General features: G+C 42.2%; 1 protein-coding gene across 9 annotated transcripts in view; it reads right to left on the bottom strand.

Annotated features, from left to right (window-relative positions):
- The window catches only part of FYN (FYN proto-oncogene, Src family tyrosine kinase), a 137,648-nt gene that overhangs the window by 17,332 nt on the left and 104,600 nt on the right, over positions 1 to 15,716 (bottom strand). For 7 of the 9 annotated variants that reach the window (XM_014263524.2, XM_088052440.1, XM_014263523.2 and 4 more), the window contains 5 exons: positions 13,443 to 13,592; positions 10,948 to 11,112; positions 6,567 to 6,746; positions 4,720 to 4,796; positions 4,463 to 4,616 (listed from right to left, as the gene is read on the bottom strand). In XM_014263524.2, coding sequence (XP_014118999.1) covers positions 4,463 to 4,616; positions 4,720 to 4,796; positions 6,567 to 6,746; positions 10,948 to 11,112; positions 13,443 to 13,592 — 726 coding nt within the window. Of the gene's footprint in view, positions 1 to 4,462; positions 4,617 to 4,719; positions 4,797 to 6,566; positions 6,747 to 10,317; positions 10,474 to 10,947; positions 11,113 to 13,442; positions 13,593 to 15,716 lie in introns of all 9 variants that reach the window. The other 2 variants (XM_088052442.1, XM_005518281.3) reach the window with 2 other exon arrangements.

Genomic DNA, 15,716 nt, shown 5'->3' with positions numbered 1-15,716 from the left:
CACTGAATTGCTTCTGGGGCTGGAAAGGGAAAGCTGCAAAAGGTAAAAATGAAGTGCTGAAGCAAGCACGAAACAGGAAACGAATCAGCCCCGGCAGGCGATGATGAGTGCCGTGTGGGAGGGACCGTGCAATTACATTTTTTGTGCTGTGAGAACGAACATGAAATTACAAGCCTGGCAGACATCAGCGATGAGGAGCAGGCTCCACAGGCAGACCCCTCCTCAGGAAGTGGGGGGCGAGGGGCAGGACTGTGGGTCTGAACACCCCTCTGGCTCTCTGCCTGCAGCCCCCCTTCTCCTCACCCTTCCTCTTGACCTGACCATGCTCCTCCTGGCAGGGCAGCTGGCACCGCTGCAGGAGTGGATCAGGGATCCCCCTGGGACCCCGCTGGCTGAGAACCAGGACTCCTTTTCCCTGTCTGCTCCTGGGCTGGCTCAGGGAATGGCAGGTAGAGAGCGAGAACAAAGCCCTGGATGCTACAGCCTGCAGTACAGTCAGTCACAAACAAAACTGGGCTCATCAGCTGGTGAACAAGTCCCTACAAAGGGACTGGACAGAACCTGGAAGCAGGGGGCGGGGGAATCCCTACCTATTTCTAGGAAATCAAACTAAGAAGCTTCACTTGATTTTAAGCAGGGCAGGAAGGAGTTACTTCTAAGTGTTAAGGAGGCAAAAATGATCTGAGAGTTTACAAACACATACTAGAGTTCCCAAAATAGCTCTGACTCGTCTGGAAGGCATCAGAAAGATCCTTATTGTTTCATGTATGCTTAGAGTGGCACTACTGCAAGTGATGCTAGTGTGTGCAGTAGAAACGTGGCCTGGAAAATAACTCTACGCTTTTTTTTTTATTAAGAAAAATTAAATTTCGTATCAGCTGCTGCTGCTTAGAATAGTAACAATTCTTACCCAGTGACTCTGTAGAGCACTGGCACTCTCCACAAAATTGCCATGTGCTCGGCCAAAACTCCACATGACTGTGAACCATATCAGTGTAAGGATAGCAGAACTGCGTGGGAAATCCTTTGCTGGAGGTGGTGGGAAGTTTCTCTTTGTCCTGTAGGACACCAGGGGTTTTAAGTCTTGCCTTACAGGGCTGACACAAGCATCATCACCAATGGAAGGAAGCAAGACTCCATGCCTGACACAACGTGTGTGGGGAAGATGTTGCAACAGCCAAAAGAGGCAACGGGACAGGCTGCAATACAGTCCCCCCGTGTAGCCTTTGAAATGGGCGTCACTCTAAACAGGCGTGTTTTTCCCCTTTGATTACTCACTTCCTCTAAAAGCAAAAGGAGCCAAATGTTCATTACAAGCCAAGAACTTTTTTTTTTTTTTTGTATTATTTAATGGCAGCGTATAGCTGCTAGTCACACACTTTAAATCATTAGTGGCATGACCATCTCTTTCCTTCCTGACAACTGCTGAGAAATGGCAGCGCAGACAACGAACTGCTTTTTATTTACCTCTCATAAATCAGGAGCAGTCAGGCCTCCTTTGTTCAAACCCAAAAGAAAATAAACTGGTCAGTAAAACATTACCACCAGGCTAAGTAATACCCACACAGGTTCAGGAATCCTGCACTCTAGCCCACTGGGGCTCAAAGCATCTCCATCTGTTTCCTTTCAAAATATTTAATCAGAGACAAAAGTGACAGTGGGGGAAGGGAGTAGGAGATCAAGCGAAGCTGGAGAAAACCACCTCTTCCCCATGCCAACAATGAGCTCTGTACTAACACACTTAAGCCAAAAGAAGGATGACTGCTGAGGAGAGTGACCAGAGACTTTAATCTTAAGATTTTGCAAGGAAAAACATTTCCTTTCTCCCACAGGAGCTGCCAGTCTGGAGTGCTCCCCATTCCCCTCCCCTCTGCTGGCCAAGCTTTCCTCCTGTGTCAAAATTCCCACTGAAGCAGTAGTCAGCTAGATAAACAGAGCAGTCCCCAGATGCATCCCCTTGGAGGCTGAAGTAATAGGTCATGGGAAACAAGCAGAGGCAACCATTTCCTCCTGATACTGTGGTCTCCAACAAGCATTGCTCAAACTGAAGCTTAACTAAACAAGCCAGAACTGAATTCCAGTTGGAAAAAAAAAATAAAAATCCATTGGTGAATTAGAAACCATGTTTCTCTCTCAATAAATTAAAGTTTTTAGGCTCACCCTGGCTTAGAACCCAGGTGAATTGCAATGAAATGTAAATCGAGTGTGTGCTACTTGGTCAAAAAAAGCACCCCTTCTTACTTCTTAAAGAAGGGACAAAAAATATTAATGAAAGTAGGAAAACCTTTCTATGTGATGCCTGGGGTTACAGCTCTTTGGGTCTCTCTTTTAAGGAATTCTGAAGGACTTCAGCCAGACTCGGAGGTCAGGGGGAGGTATTGTCTATTGCCCTCAAGTATGGGAAGGATGGGGTGACTTCTCCATCCTGGCACCAGGAGATGAAGCTAGGCAAACATGACTCAGATCTCCAGCTCACCAGCAAGGCATTTGAAAAGCCAAACTAATTCTCCCTTCCCAGACACTTTTTCCTCAATACAAGTGATTTCTGCCATAAAAAAAAAAGCAGGAGACACCCACAGCTATGCTCCCTCTCCCTGCCAGGCCTGGTGTCATACTTTTCTCAAATTTTCTCCACCTCAAATCCAGTGTTTTTTATTTAAAAATCTAAACTTCTCTTCAATATCAGTCAAGCAGGTTTTCACGGCTTTTTTAACATGTGAAGAGGGCAAAACTATTCAGAGAGATTTAAACTGGGAGGCAAACAGGTCATCATAGGATTTCCTAGGGATCAGGAGCCTGAAGAGATTTGGCCAGAAGTAGGTCACATACTTGTCTATGAAAACAAATAATTAGTCATGTAAAACTATACATTGGGTGGTTTCCAAAGGGAACAAAAGACATGGCAGCAAACCAGGCAGAAATGGAGATAATATAGGACACTGTTTCAAAGCCATTTTGCAGACTGGATCTGCCTGCCTTGTTCAGGGAAAACTCTCCTTGTTTTACACAGGGGAACAGCAAGCAGGCAGCTTTCTGTCTACCAGAGCCTCTCCAGACACTCTTATTGCTCTAGAGAGAATGACACAAGCCTATTTTTTTCTAACAAGAAGCAATTCCCACCCTCAGGCTGAAATCAATAGTAGTTAAGGCTCTGCATTAGTATCTGTCACGGGTTCTTCAAGAACCCCACCAAAACAATCAGGCCTTGCTGTCTGACTGTGAAGCAGGCACCTTTTAGGGAGGATGCAGCCTGTGATCCACATCCCTGTGACTGGGTACTGCCGGCAGCAGCTCAAAGGGGTGAGAACAACTTGAGAGCTGCTGCTGCTCCCAAGCCAGGGCAAGGCATCCTGGAAACTCTCAGGCTCCTTCTGTCAACACTTGGAAAAAAAGTTACAGAAAGAGGTTAGCTGTTTCCTAAGAATTAATGACAGGGTCCATGCTGAAACAGGGACTTTGTTTGAGAGAAGAAACTCACAGGAGGAGGGAGTAAATGCAGGTTATGAAGTGCTTAGCTGGCCCTTGCTTTTTGGTGTTGTACAACAGTGTTTAATAGGATCCTCCTTGGCTTTGGCACTGAAAGGATGGAGTTGTGTTTACCAACACATATTGAGCAAGCCCTACCAAAGTACTGCCAGTAGAAAGAGAACAGAACTGTAGCTCTGCAGCTTGGACCAACATCTGACAACTGAGCGTGACTTGTAAAGAATAACTAGAAAAGAGCCTCTGACATGGCTCGGTTTGAACACACATGCTCTCTAGAAAAAGCTACAGAACTCTTTGATACATTTCTATAGTGTATCAGTGGTCGTCTGTGCCCAGCACCCTGTGCAGCACTGCAAAATGGGCGGGAGGGAGGAAGGGAGGGAGGCGGGAAGGGAGGAAGGAAGGAAGGAAAGAAGGAAGGCAGGAAGGAAGGAAGGCAGGAAGGAAGGCAGGAAGGAAGGCAGGAAGGAAGGCAGGAAGGAAGGATATAGTGCTCAGAGAGGCAGCTCTGCACATAGAAGCATTGCACAGCATTGCTCAGAGGCACAGGTCTTAGACGTGTTTGAAATAAAGTAAGAATAGTACAGGAGTGATAATAGTGGTTAGCAAATACTAGAAGGCACACTACAAAAGAAATACCCTACAAATACTTTTCTGGATTACCACATTCAGACTCATAACCAATAAGTAAAATACCCTCTTTGCTACGGCACCATGGAGATCCTGTCTTTGCATTTCCAGGCGCATTGTCACTCATCACCTTTGTTTCATTTTTTGTTTTCAAAGAAAAGACAACAAAATAAGACATTCTCTTTAGGACATGCATTGAGCAGTGAACTTCTGACTAGGAGCTAATATGAGTTCAGGATTTACTGAAAGCAGCCCTGAAGCATAAGAGAGAGCTTTTCCAAACCACATTCCACTCTTTCCCTGTCACAAGAATGACGCTCAGTGCTACACCTCCTGCTGCATTTACCTTGTCTGGCTGTATATTCATTGTCTTCAATCAGTCTTGCCAATCCAAAGTCGGCAATCTTGCATATTAGGCCGTTGCCCACCAGGATGTTTGCAGACCGCAGATCTCTGTGTATGTAATTCATCCGCTCGATGTACGCCATTCCTGCGGCCACCTGCGAGCAGCAGGGAAGACAAACCATGCATTTAAAACAAACTCAACACATACATGGGCTACAAAGCACACACACCTCAGTGCTCAATACTCTGAAGACAGACCTGGGCCGCCATGTCCACCAAATTCGGTAACTTCAAAGCTCTTCCTTCTCCATCCTTTAAGAAATCTAGCAAACTCCCTGCAAATTTGACACAATAGAGAGATGTCAGGAAAACAGCTCATCAGAATGGAGGTGCAGCAATATGTGCAATATTAAAGACAGCAATGTTTCAAGTTCAAGGGACAGCTTCAAAAAATCCCATAATATCTCCAAACTCTCCTATTGTACTCACTTCACTCTTTAAGCTGGCTTGCAGAAGAATGTGCCACTAGTACAATGGGAGTTGCAGGGAAAGGAAACAGGATTGTCTTAAATTTTCCTGACCACTAGCAAGAAAGTTGATCTTAACTTTTCCAGTGCTCCTTAAAACTACATACCTGCTGCTCTCTAAAGGCCTCAGCTAACTGCAAAGCAGCAGCTCAGTTCCAAGCCACACAGGTTATGGAAGAAGTCAGATCCCAGCTCAACCTGCTCCAAAAGAAAGGTCAGGCTGGAGCCTGGTGAGCCCAAGGGGGATAGCATTAGCAGAGGCTATTTTTCATTAGACATTAGCAGTGCTCCTCTAGGTAACCCAGAATTAAATACAGCATGAACCATTACTTTTAGAAGACAAAGAAGAGATGAAATGAAAGCAACTTTAGCAAAAGTTATAAGAACATCGCATTCCCGTGCCAGGGAAAACAAGAAAGTACCCTGTGGCTTTAAAAAAAGAGCCTAGGATGTTATAGCTCCTGTCCTAATCTTGTATCTGAACAGAGAAGTGTAGCAGTCTCCTTTAAATAAGGTCAAGGAATTGGTTTAATAAATAAAGGAAAAAGACAGATGATTAAGCGTTTCTCCCTTGATAAATTGTCAGCCTCAAGCTCAGATCCAAAGATGTAAAATGTTACAGTACAAACCAGTAAAGTAAGCCAAAATAAACCCTGTACTTCAGAAGGGTTTTGAAAAGTCTTTATTTTTAAAGGGAAAAAGCATATGCTTGTCACTGAGACATATGATTAAAGTGTGAGTTAGTCAGGGCTTGGATGCCTCTGAGGAGGGAGGTGGGCAAGCACCTGCCAGGAAAATAAAAGTCAACTCCAAATAGACTGAAAGAATGCACTTAAAATTTCAGAGTGTATCCTCCAATGTACAATGAAACTTCCCTGAGAGAACTTATGTTTCCTATTTGGTTCATTTGCTTTTCCAAAACAAGCAGATTTTTTGCTCTCCTCTCAGCACCCCTGCTGGAGATCTGATGGAGCAAAAAGTTTTCTTTTTCTCATTTTACTACACTGTTACCAGCTAAGTAGCTTAAGGAAGAGACAAAGGAGAAGGGCAAGGTGAAGGAAAAAGAGGAGGGAAAGAATAACATGTGCAAATCATGTATTAAGATGATATTGGGTTGGACTGAAAGTGAAGTGTGATCTGAGAAGGAGGTGCAGTGAGACAAGATTCAGGACTGGCTAAATGAAGAAAAAAATCCTAGGCCAACAAGTGAACACTGAAAGAAGATGTCCTAAGAGCTCTCTGATGCCAGAAAAAGCTAGGATCTTGGAAAGCAGCATGTAGTATCATCAAACTTAGAAAAGACAAATCACTTGTCAGGAAAGTTTAGATGCCAATGCAGTTGGAATCACTTAGCTTGCACCCATTTCTCTTTCCCCCAGTTAGAACAGATTTTCTTTGTACATCAGGTTTTAGGCCCAGTTCATAGTGGAATTCATCATTCTTCTGAAGCCAGAGGTGACTTTAGTTTCCTGTTCCCTCTCTCCTTCCTTGCATGCACCCCATTGTACCTCCCTCTGTAACCCCAAGGAGCACCAATAAAGAAAAAAATATGATCAAGCACAGCAGCTCTGGCTTCACCTTTACTCATGTACTCTGTGACAATATAGATAGGCTCTTCAGATACCACAGCATAAAGCTGGACCAATTTGTCATGTTTTAGCTTCTTCATGATTTGGGCTTCCTCTAAGAAGGATTCTGGAGACATGGTGCCAGGCTTCAGGGTCTTGATAGCCACTTTAGTATTTCCATTCCATGTACCTACAAGCACAGACATTTAGTTAGCTTAAATAACTTTGCTCCTTTTTCTGCCTGATGCCTAATGCAAGCAAGGAGAAACATAGCAAGGACATTTAATATAGGGTCTCTTTAAAAGAGTTTGGTTTCCCATGTTGCCTTATCATTATATTCCTCCCACACCTCCTTCATAGTCTAGTCTTTTTCTGTTACACTGAAAAATAACACTCCCATTGGCACCAGGGCACAACTGGCATTGTCCTACTCAGACAATGTTTCCAGTGATCTCCACAGAAACCTTCTCTGAGTAAGAAAGGTGGGACTGCTGAAACTCATCTTTGTGTAATCCCTTGCTAACAAGTAATTGCTACAGACAACAACACAGCTCCAGTCAGATTTGGGCAACAAAACTGGTTAAACCAGAACTTCTCATTTGCAACACATTTTAGTTTTGTTCTAGTCAGATGAAAAAAACCAACATCCTCCTGAGAAACAAATCCTGAATTGATTTCATTTTAGAAACACAGGTGTGTTTCCAAACTGAAATGTGTCTTTTTCCCTTCCCTCCTTATCCCCAGGAGCTGCTGACAGAAAATGAAGTGTTCCTGTCCACTTCAGTTCGCTCTTGTGGTCAGCACTGAAATGGACAAGTTTCATAATTTTTCAGCCATCACCTACCAAGCCTTCTAGAACACCCAAAAGCTTGCACAAGAACCTGGAGAGAGCTGGGCAAGGCTGACTCAGGGCATCCTGCAAGAGGTGGAGCTTCACTTGAGTATTTGCAAGGGGGAGGAGGAGGACTGGAAAGAAATAAAACCCAGACCTATTTATGTTAACAGTGGGGTGGTTTTTTGGTTTTGTTTTTTTGTTTGTTTTTTTTTTTGTGTGTGGGAAGGAAAAGGAAGGAAAATTAAAATAGGCAGAAATACCACTTTCCTTCTGCCTTCTGGTTGTCCTTTTCCCAGACTAGCCAGAACCCTGCTCCAGAGTCAGGGCTGACATAGCTTTGAATTTGATCTGTAGATAGGGAGCTGCTGTGTGATAAGGCAGAACAACACTAAATTACTTCTGGAATTAATCACATTAAAAAGTACTCCCCTGCACTTAAGCATGAGGATAGCAGAAAGCCCACAAAGCACACAAAGGCTGCGTCATGAAAAAAGTGTGTTGTGTAAAATAACCCAGTTTGTCTTTGTTAAAAGTACGTGAACAATAATAATAGCTCAGCTGCTGCATGGGAACTGCTTAGGCCAAAATAACTTTATCATGAGCTTTTTCAACCTGCCAGAGTATAAAATGAGCCATAAAATGGGTCCTTTTTTGTGCAAATGCTCAGGTCCCAGGTCCACCTTGCCTGGCTGAGGATAGCAGAAGAGCAGTGGAGGAGCTGCTGCTCCTGTGTTGCTCCTCACTTTTAAAAGGCAATCCCAAATGTCTGGGGGGCCTTGAGGCACATGTTAGTCAAAAGTGTGTAGTGCAGGTTTGGTTTTCATTGTGCCTCGATTTCCTTCTGCCAGTTCAGTGCCAGGTATCATTGTTCTGTCAGTGGAATAATGCCTTGAGTCACTACCTCTGCTGCCCCAGCACACTTCAGTAGGACTCCTGAAGCCTTCATTTCTCTCAGTTCTTCAAACCAGAATGAAGCAGGACTTTGCTCTAGTGGCACTCCTGTGTAAGCTGGAAGGATGTGGCTTTGCCTCTAATTTCAGGAAGGGTGGACAAAATATTTTCTGATGGGTGACAGGAGTGTGTTTTGTCTGGAGTCACTGAGGCTTCAGACTGCAGTGTGCCATCAGTCACAGCCACTTTGCAGGGGTACCACAAATTATATGAACCAGGAATAAAACCAGAGTTTCATGGGCACCAGACTGGCATTAATAAAATAGGATCTCACCTCGTGTGTTAACAGGATTGTGTACTATAGGTTTTAATAAAAATCCCCGGGCTCATACTGTTACCATGAAGTGTTTTCAGCAAGTCTGTTTTAAAGACTTTAATGAATTTCTCCAGTTTAAAAAAAGAATGTTAACTTATCCTCTCAGCCCTGATTACAGTTTAAATTCTTACATTTTCTTGTTCTGTTTTGGTATATTTATCTAATCGAAAATTAGCATAGACTTCCCTCTGAATTCCTCCTATATGTAGTTAGTTACTACTTAATGTGTTTTTTATTCATTTTTACTGTGTTAATCTACTCCAATTTGGTAATGCTCCAGGGCTGTTAACATATTTTTTACTATACATTAAGAAACATAATTTCATAGTTGTAATAATAATTTTTGCTTTTCTGACAGATACTTGGTACTGGTACTTGGCACTTTATTTCTCATATCTCATAGCTGATTTTTTTAAATTTTTTTTTTTAATTTGTTCCTTTAACTTGTATAGATTTAAGGTCTATGGCACACAGAGCTTACCACTAAGTTTTGACTTCAACTGCAAACTTGTGCATGCATTCAAGATGGAGAACAAGAAGGAGAAACTGCAATTATCTGGAAATGCTAATAGAAATGTAGGCAGCTTTCTTTTCAACAGGTCAACTGTAATGGTGTGAGGTTCTATAAGTTTCTATATTTCTAGTCTATAAATTCTGTAAATCTCACAGATTTGCTGCTGTGATCCTTGCTGTAGTCCTGCAATGGGAAACAGCTGCAAGAGCCCAGGAGAACCGCTGGTTGTTTTGGCTGTACATATTTTTGTGTCACTGCAATAAAAGGAGTGGTCAAACTGCCCCCTCAAATTTTTGTGAAGAAACAACATATAGTGATTCTTTATTTGAACTGGTAATTTTAGAGTCTATACAGAATGGAATTTGGCACAGAAATTGAGCCACATCTCATGAAATGGCCACTGTATTGTGTTTTAATGCCATGGCCATACTAAGATTTATGTAAATTGTAAATTGCTTGTTGTTTTATACTCATTAAAAGAAGGAGGCCAATGACGGGTAAGTTAAGCTGTCCAGTGTGCAGAAAACAATGTCAGTGGATTTGGAAAAGGTCAGTATTTCTGGACTTCAAAGTGGGGATTCAGCTGGGCCTGGCAAGTTTTGCCTCTGTTGTCCCTGGTCTCTATATTGAGTTACAGGGTTCTGCTGCAGACACAAATTTCAGAGACTTGAAGAAGTGGATGCATGAGAAAGCTAGCTCAATATCAGCAGTATCAGCTTGCTGATATTTGCCATTATTTTTAAACTGGGAGAGTGGATGGAAACATTTTCATGGTCTGATTCCATCAGTGCTACAACACATGAAGGAAAAAAAAAAGTCTACTTACCAGATTAATTTCTGGTTAGCCATTCTGCCTTACAGGTTTAGCATCATTCCTATTTTAATACCTAGCAATTGTGTAGTTACCCAAGTAAACCCAATGCAATTAATGTATTTTAATGCCCTAACCTGTCATACCACTGTGTGCAAGTGAAAGGAAGCTACCCCATGGATTACTCTATTTATGTTTAACTGTTTCAGGCAATATAAACTAACATTTCATACTATTCTGTTCTTTTAGCTTTAAGATCTATACTTGAAATGTTTATTTCTGCCAAGAGGGCCTTAAAAGATCCATCCAAAGCAAAATATATTCTCTGCCTTACCACGCCACACTTCAGCGAAACACCCCTGACCAAGCTTCTGTTCCAGAAATAATGAATCACGTGCAACTTCCCATGCATCTTTAGCCAATCCAACAGTTTGTGGGGTATTATTCGTAGCAATCACAGTTAAGTTAAAACACAAACCATCAGCTTTCTCTATAGGAGAGGAAATTAATAAAAAAAACACACTTATAATCCAAAATTATGCATGCATTGAGAAAGATGGAAGGTGAGGGTCTCTCAGTGCTGCATTAAAGTTCATTTGCAAACACTGCTTTTTGGATGCTGGAGGTAAGAACTTCTTTTGTTAGCTTGCAGAAACAGGCTTCTTGGTATAGCCAAGATATTACTATGTAAGCCTTGATTTATTATTAAGACAGTGGTAATTTGTCAAAATCAAGACCTTCCAAGGAAACATGGATTCTCAGTTTTCTTTTGCCATCAATTATAGTAAAAGTTGAAAATGAAAGAATTTCAAAGTCAAAGACTTGATTCCAATGACATTTTTCCTAATAGTTTGAGCTTTACTAATTTTTTTTCCTTATGGGTCACAATGTCCTACATTTTCACCTTCCATCTTGTAATCCCCACACAGACAGCTATTTTTAGAGTAATTATTTTGCTCCATACCCATCCATACTTCCCCAAACTGCCCATTTCCCAGTCTCTTGATCAACTGTAGGGATTCTCGTGGAATTTCCCAGACATCTTTGGTTTTGACAGACAGATCAGTAAGCCTTGGCATTCCTTTATGACAGGGGACTACTAAGCGGCAGCAAAGACCTGCAGCTCTCTCTGATGGAGCCAGAAGTGAAGCCAACAGCAAAGGAGAGGAAAGAAAAAAAAGTGTGACATGAAACAAATACAGTAAGCATAAAAACAATGCTACTCACAACAGCTGTTAGTTGCATACCACAAAGCATCCTGGAAGATTAGGAATTGAACATTGAAACATATTCATTTGAGACAGAACAGGAAATATTTTAGTCTCTGCACAGCCTGAAATGGAAGGTGACCACCATTGTTTTTTTCTCTGAACCCAGGATTCTCCCCCTCCCACAATGCTGCATTAAGATAACATCTTGAGTGACTGGTTTACTGTGGTACAGTATAGCTTTTTAAAAATAGTCTGTCAGTTACAAGCGGAATTGTTTCTGTACTGAGTAAAAGAAACAGGGAGAAGATTAATTACTCTTTTTTTCCTGAAAAATCACGGCCATGAAAATTTGGTGGACTTTTTGTAGCCTGGGAAAAGGCATTCTCTATATTCTGCTGTGTGAAAAGGTGTCTTTCTAGGTGCCATGCAAGTCTGACATTCCTTCTAGAGCAAACCTTCATTAGCATACGCAGCCAGTACTACATTGTTTGAGGCAGGTTCATGATATTATCTCTTGCAAAGCTTCACAGAAGACTGAACTGTGACAAAAGTCACGCAAGATTTTTTGGCAAGAGTGAAAACAATGATACATACAAACATGAAATACATACATGCACCTATTGATGAGGAGCACACCACGCTGCACAAAGCAGACTACAATGTAAAGCCTGCACAGAGACTTGTGTCTTAAAGCAGGTGCAGCAGAGCAGAACAAGGTGGGGAAGTGCAATTGCACTTCAGACTCAAACATAATCTGTATTCTTCTGTGCAGTGTTTCTTTCTATGCAGGTGAAAGGGTTGTTTCAGCATCATAAGGTGGGCAAGCGTTGAAGCTCCTTGCAACACCAAGCTCCACCTCACTTCCACAACTGTGAATTGTGGTTCCCCCAGAATTCAGAGTGCAGAGCAGTTAGAGGGAGCCCTCGTGGTTTCAGTCAGCTGGGGCTGGGATGGAAGGAGGGCTCCTGTGTTCACCTGGGCCCTGGAGACTGCAGGGGAAACCTCTGGAGTGCTGTACCATGCCTCCAGAGCTATCCTGCCTGGATCCTACTGATTATGCCTCTGTGCTGCACAGAAATGGCTGTTTCCAGATCTGTTTTTTTCTACATCTGTGCATGGAAAATACACCAATAGGAAACTAAAATCTGACATATACCAACTGGTAGGTGAGGTTGTAAATTATCTTCCTTATATATGAGTTTTATACCTCATTTAGCTTGAAGTAGAGCCACCAGAAACAACTAGAAATTCTCCCTGGCAGCATACACCCATCAGGAATTGGGTGGAGAAGACAGCCAGATGTCTAGTATGAATAGCATAAGAATACAGCAGAGAGAATACAAAGAATACAGAAAAAAATGCCCCACAGAGAAGTTGATTTCCCAAGTAAAAATTATGAAAAGTTTTTGAGCAGCAAGCATTTGGGGTAATCTGTTAATAATATTATGAAAAGCTTAAGTAAAGGGAAAAAACCCCCAAAGAGAAAATAATTCAAAATACAAATTTCTGCTTAAAAAATGACCATGCTGAGGAGCATGGCAATCTCCTGTGTAAGAACCAGTTGTCCTATGCAGAGGTTTGGGGGGCTTTGAAGATGCATTTGTTGTACACCAGTTAGCAGTGACAAGAGGGTGTACTTTGGGGTGGAATAGTGCATGCTACACTTTATTCACAGGAATAATAAAAAAAAAAAGCTTAGTGGGTGGACACAAATAGTGTGCATAAAGAAACACGCATATTGCATTATTTATTTAATATAATTTAAATGTTAATACTTTGCACATAGAACACAAATCCAGTGGGAAAATATAAGTAATGTATCTAATATATGCAAGCCTTTTGGCCATTGTTTTAGGTGACTGACTTCCACAATGCAATTCCTATTTGCTTTATTAACAGCAGTAGGCTGCAAAATGGCACATATTAGCACTCACTTATTCACAGGGAATTCACGCTTGGAGAGGTGCAAGTCAAATTCTGTAATTCTGTTTGCTTAGAACAGGGAGAGCTGACAAAACCTTTAGCACAGTAAAGTGTAAGGTTTTAAAAGCTCTGCTGCTGTATCCTGTGAACGGTGTTCAAAGACATTTATAACTCTAATGGGAAAGGGATAACGGAAGATGCATTACAACAAGCAAGAGTCATAGATCAAATGATTCTTTAGGGCATCTTACACATAGATCACCTCAGTAGCAAACACTTTTGTTTTAAAATACTTCAGAGTGCCATGTATTATCTGAAAAATTACCTGAGTAATGCTGAACCAGCTGCTGAAGAGTTTCAAATTGTGCCCGAGTTGTAATATAATATCCACCATTGTCAAGTTTACGAATTTTATAATGTTTGACATGATCTCCTTTCATATCATCCCAGTCTCGAATAGACAGGGAATAGGCACCTGTTCCAAGCAAAGGAGAAATAAAAAACTGTAATTAGCTTTTAGTCATAAAGATTTTGGTTTTCTGGTCCGTTGTTACAAAGTGAAAGAGAAATTGCTTCCAAAAAGATCACTGTATCCTGAAAAAGAACAAATTAATCTAACACAATGAGATAAGTGTCAGAGAAATCCTGGGACACAACATGTCAACATGTATCTTTCACAATGTTCTAGACAGATACTAGGACTTCTGTGTAAGTGAAAACTCACATTTTAACATTTACTGCTCCAGGCTGGTAAATCTACTTTTCCTAATCTAAGTGTCAGGTTACACTGCAAATACTGTACTTTATGTAAATGCAAGTGGGTGATAAATATCAAGATTTTCACAGGAAGCTCTGGAGATAATGACTTTACATGTGGGTAGTGTTGTTACCTGGATGGATCCCAAACTTCTTTATAAACAACCAAATAAGCACACTTTGTACACCACAGTCTTTGGGAGGTAATACTACACCAAGACTGAGCACCAACACATCTGCAAGAACCTCATGTTTAACTCCCCAGATCCATGTGGGGCTTTGGAGCTTACTAGGGGGATTCAGATGCCCTAGCACAGGGATTAAGTGCCATGTGAGATGCCTCAGGACATGCTGCTTGGCAGTTTTCCCACAGGCTGTCACACTTTTCCAGCCATGTGGATGCCCTGCAGGCACTTGAAGTGGCTCTGGGTGCTCACAGCCAGGTAAAGGAACTTCAGCTGATGGGCTGGATTTAGTTTTAGGTGCAGTGGTGGCAGTCTGCAGGTGGGCTGGGGGCTTGGTTTATATGCCCATACATAAGCCTCTGGTGCTATGAGGGTGGCTAAATCCCAGCCCGGTTTCCAAGAGTCTCATGGCACTGTGGTGTAATGCTGGGGCACGCAGTGTCTGCAGTCACGGGCAGAGCCTTGGCTTCCTGCTGACTGCAAAAACAGCTCGGCCACCTACGTGGGGACCTCCATGTTCAGGTGTCTTACCCTGGAGGACAGTCCTGTTTTACATCCAGTGACACATGTGTTGGTTCTATACGGCGTCAAAAGCAAAGCCACTTTTCTACAGCATAATGCAGCATCTGAACAAAAACACGGCCCATTTCAAAGGCAGCAAATAGACAAGTCCTCGCTCATGGCTCAGGCAAATATTGTTTTTAATCAAGGGAATTTAGGCATTAAAAGGAGAACAGAAAACTGCCAGCTGCAGAGAGCTCAGGAAGGTCCTCCTTCTGGAGCCTCTGCTGCTTTCACTGGTAACTATGTCAGCTAAGGGCAGAAAAGGAAAATCACCAGCAAATAGTTCTGTATGCCATGAAAGGTGGTCCCAGTGTAAGGTGTCTTTCTTGGATGTATCCTCAGGAAGAAGCCTCCTTGACCACATTAACCAACAACAGGTTACACTGGTGGGTGGATCATCCCTGAGATGCAGTGAACAAAATATCTCCACCCTGACTCCAAGGACTTCTCAAATTCCCTATTGTTTGTCCCCTATATAGAAGGAAAAGAGCCAGCACTTAAAACAGATGATTCTGGTTTACTTGAATGGGAGGTACCCTTAAAGAAATGTCAGGGGTTGTTTTATGTCTTTTTTTTTTTCTTTTTTTTTAAATTTTATTTTATTTTTATGTATTTATTTTAGTGGGGTTGGAGCTAGGTGATCTTTAAGGTCCCTTCCAACTCCAGCCTTGCTGGCATTCTTGGTATTCTATGATTTCTAAGTGTAGAAAAATACTGTTTGTCTAGGACAGTTTTCTGAAGAGGTTCTCCCCCTGAGTCACTACATTTCTCTCAACTAGGAGTTCAAAGGTTTTTGGTGATTTGCAAGCACATCTTGTGCATGCTGTGTACCACCACTCTGGGCAGTCTGCCTCCTTTCAGAATTTTCCAGGCAGTCTTCTCCACCTCCGCATTTTTGAGTTTTGATCCACTGGCAGCAGCTGTATTTTCTTTAGTCACGCTCCCTGCATATCTGGTCACTATTTTAGATTCTTTAGGAAAATGTAAACAATCTGTGGCTCCAGGTCTGCAATCAGAGCTGTGTGGGTGGCCTTCTGTGGACCCCCACTGACCTCAGATCAAGTTGCAGGACTGGAGCTTTAGTTCAAACCTGG

The sequence above is a fragment of the Pseudopodoces humilis genome, chromosome 3, assembly GCF_049639895.1.
Source record: "Pseudopodoces humilis isolate 2021_Gansu_Grassland_sample_001 chromosome 3, ASM4963989v1, whole genome shotgun sequence".
Classification (NCBI taxonomy): Eukaryota; Metazoa; Chordata; class Aves; order Passeriformes; family Paridae; genus Pseudopodoces; species Pseudopodoces humilis.
Note: the sequence above shows the minus strand (reverse complement) of the source record. Positions and strands in the feature narration are given on the sequence as shown.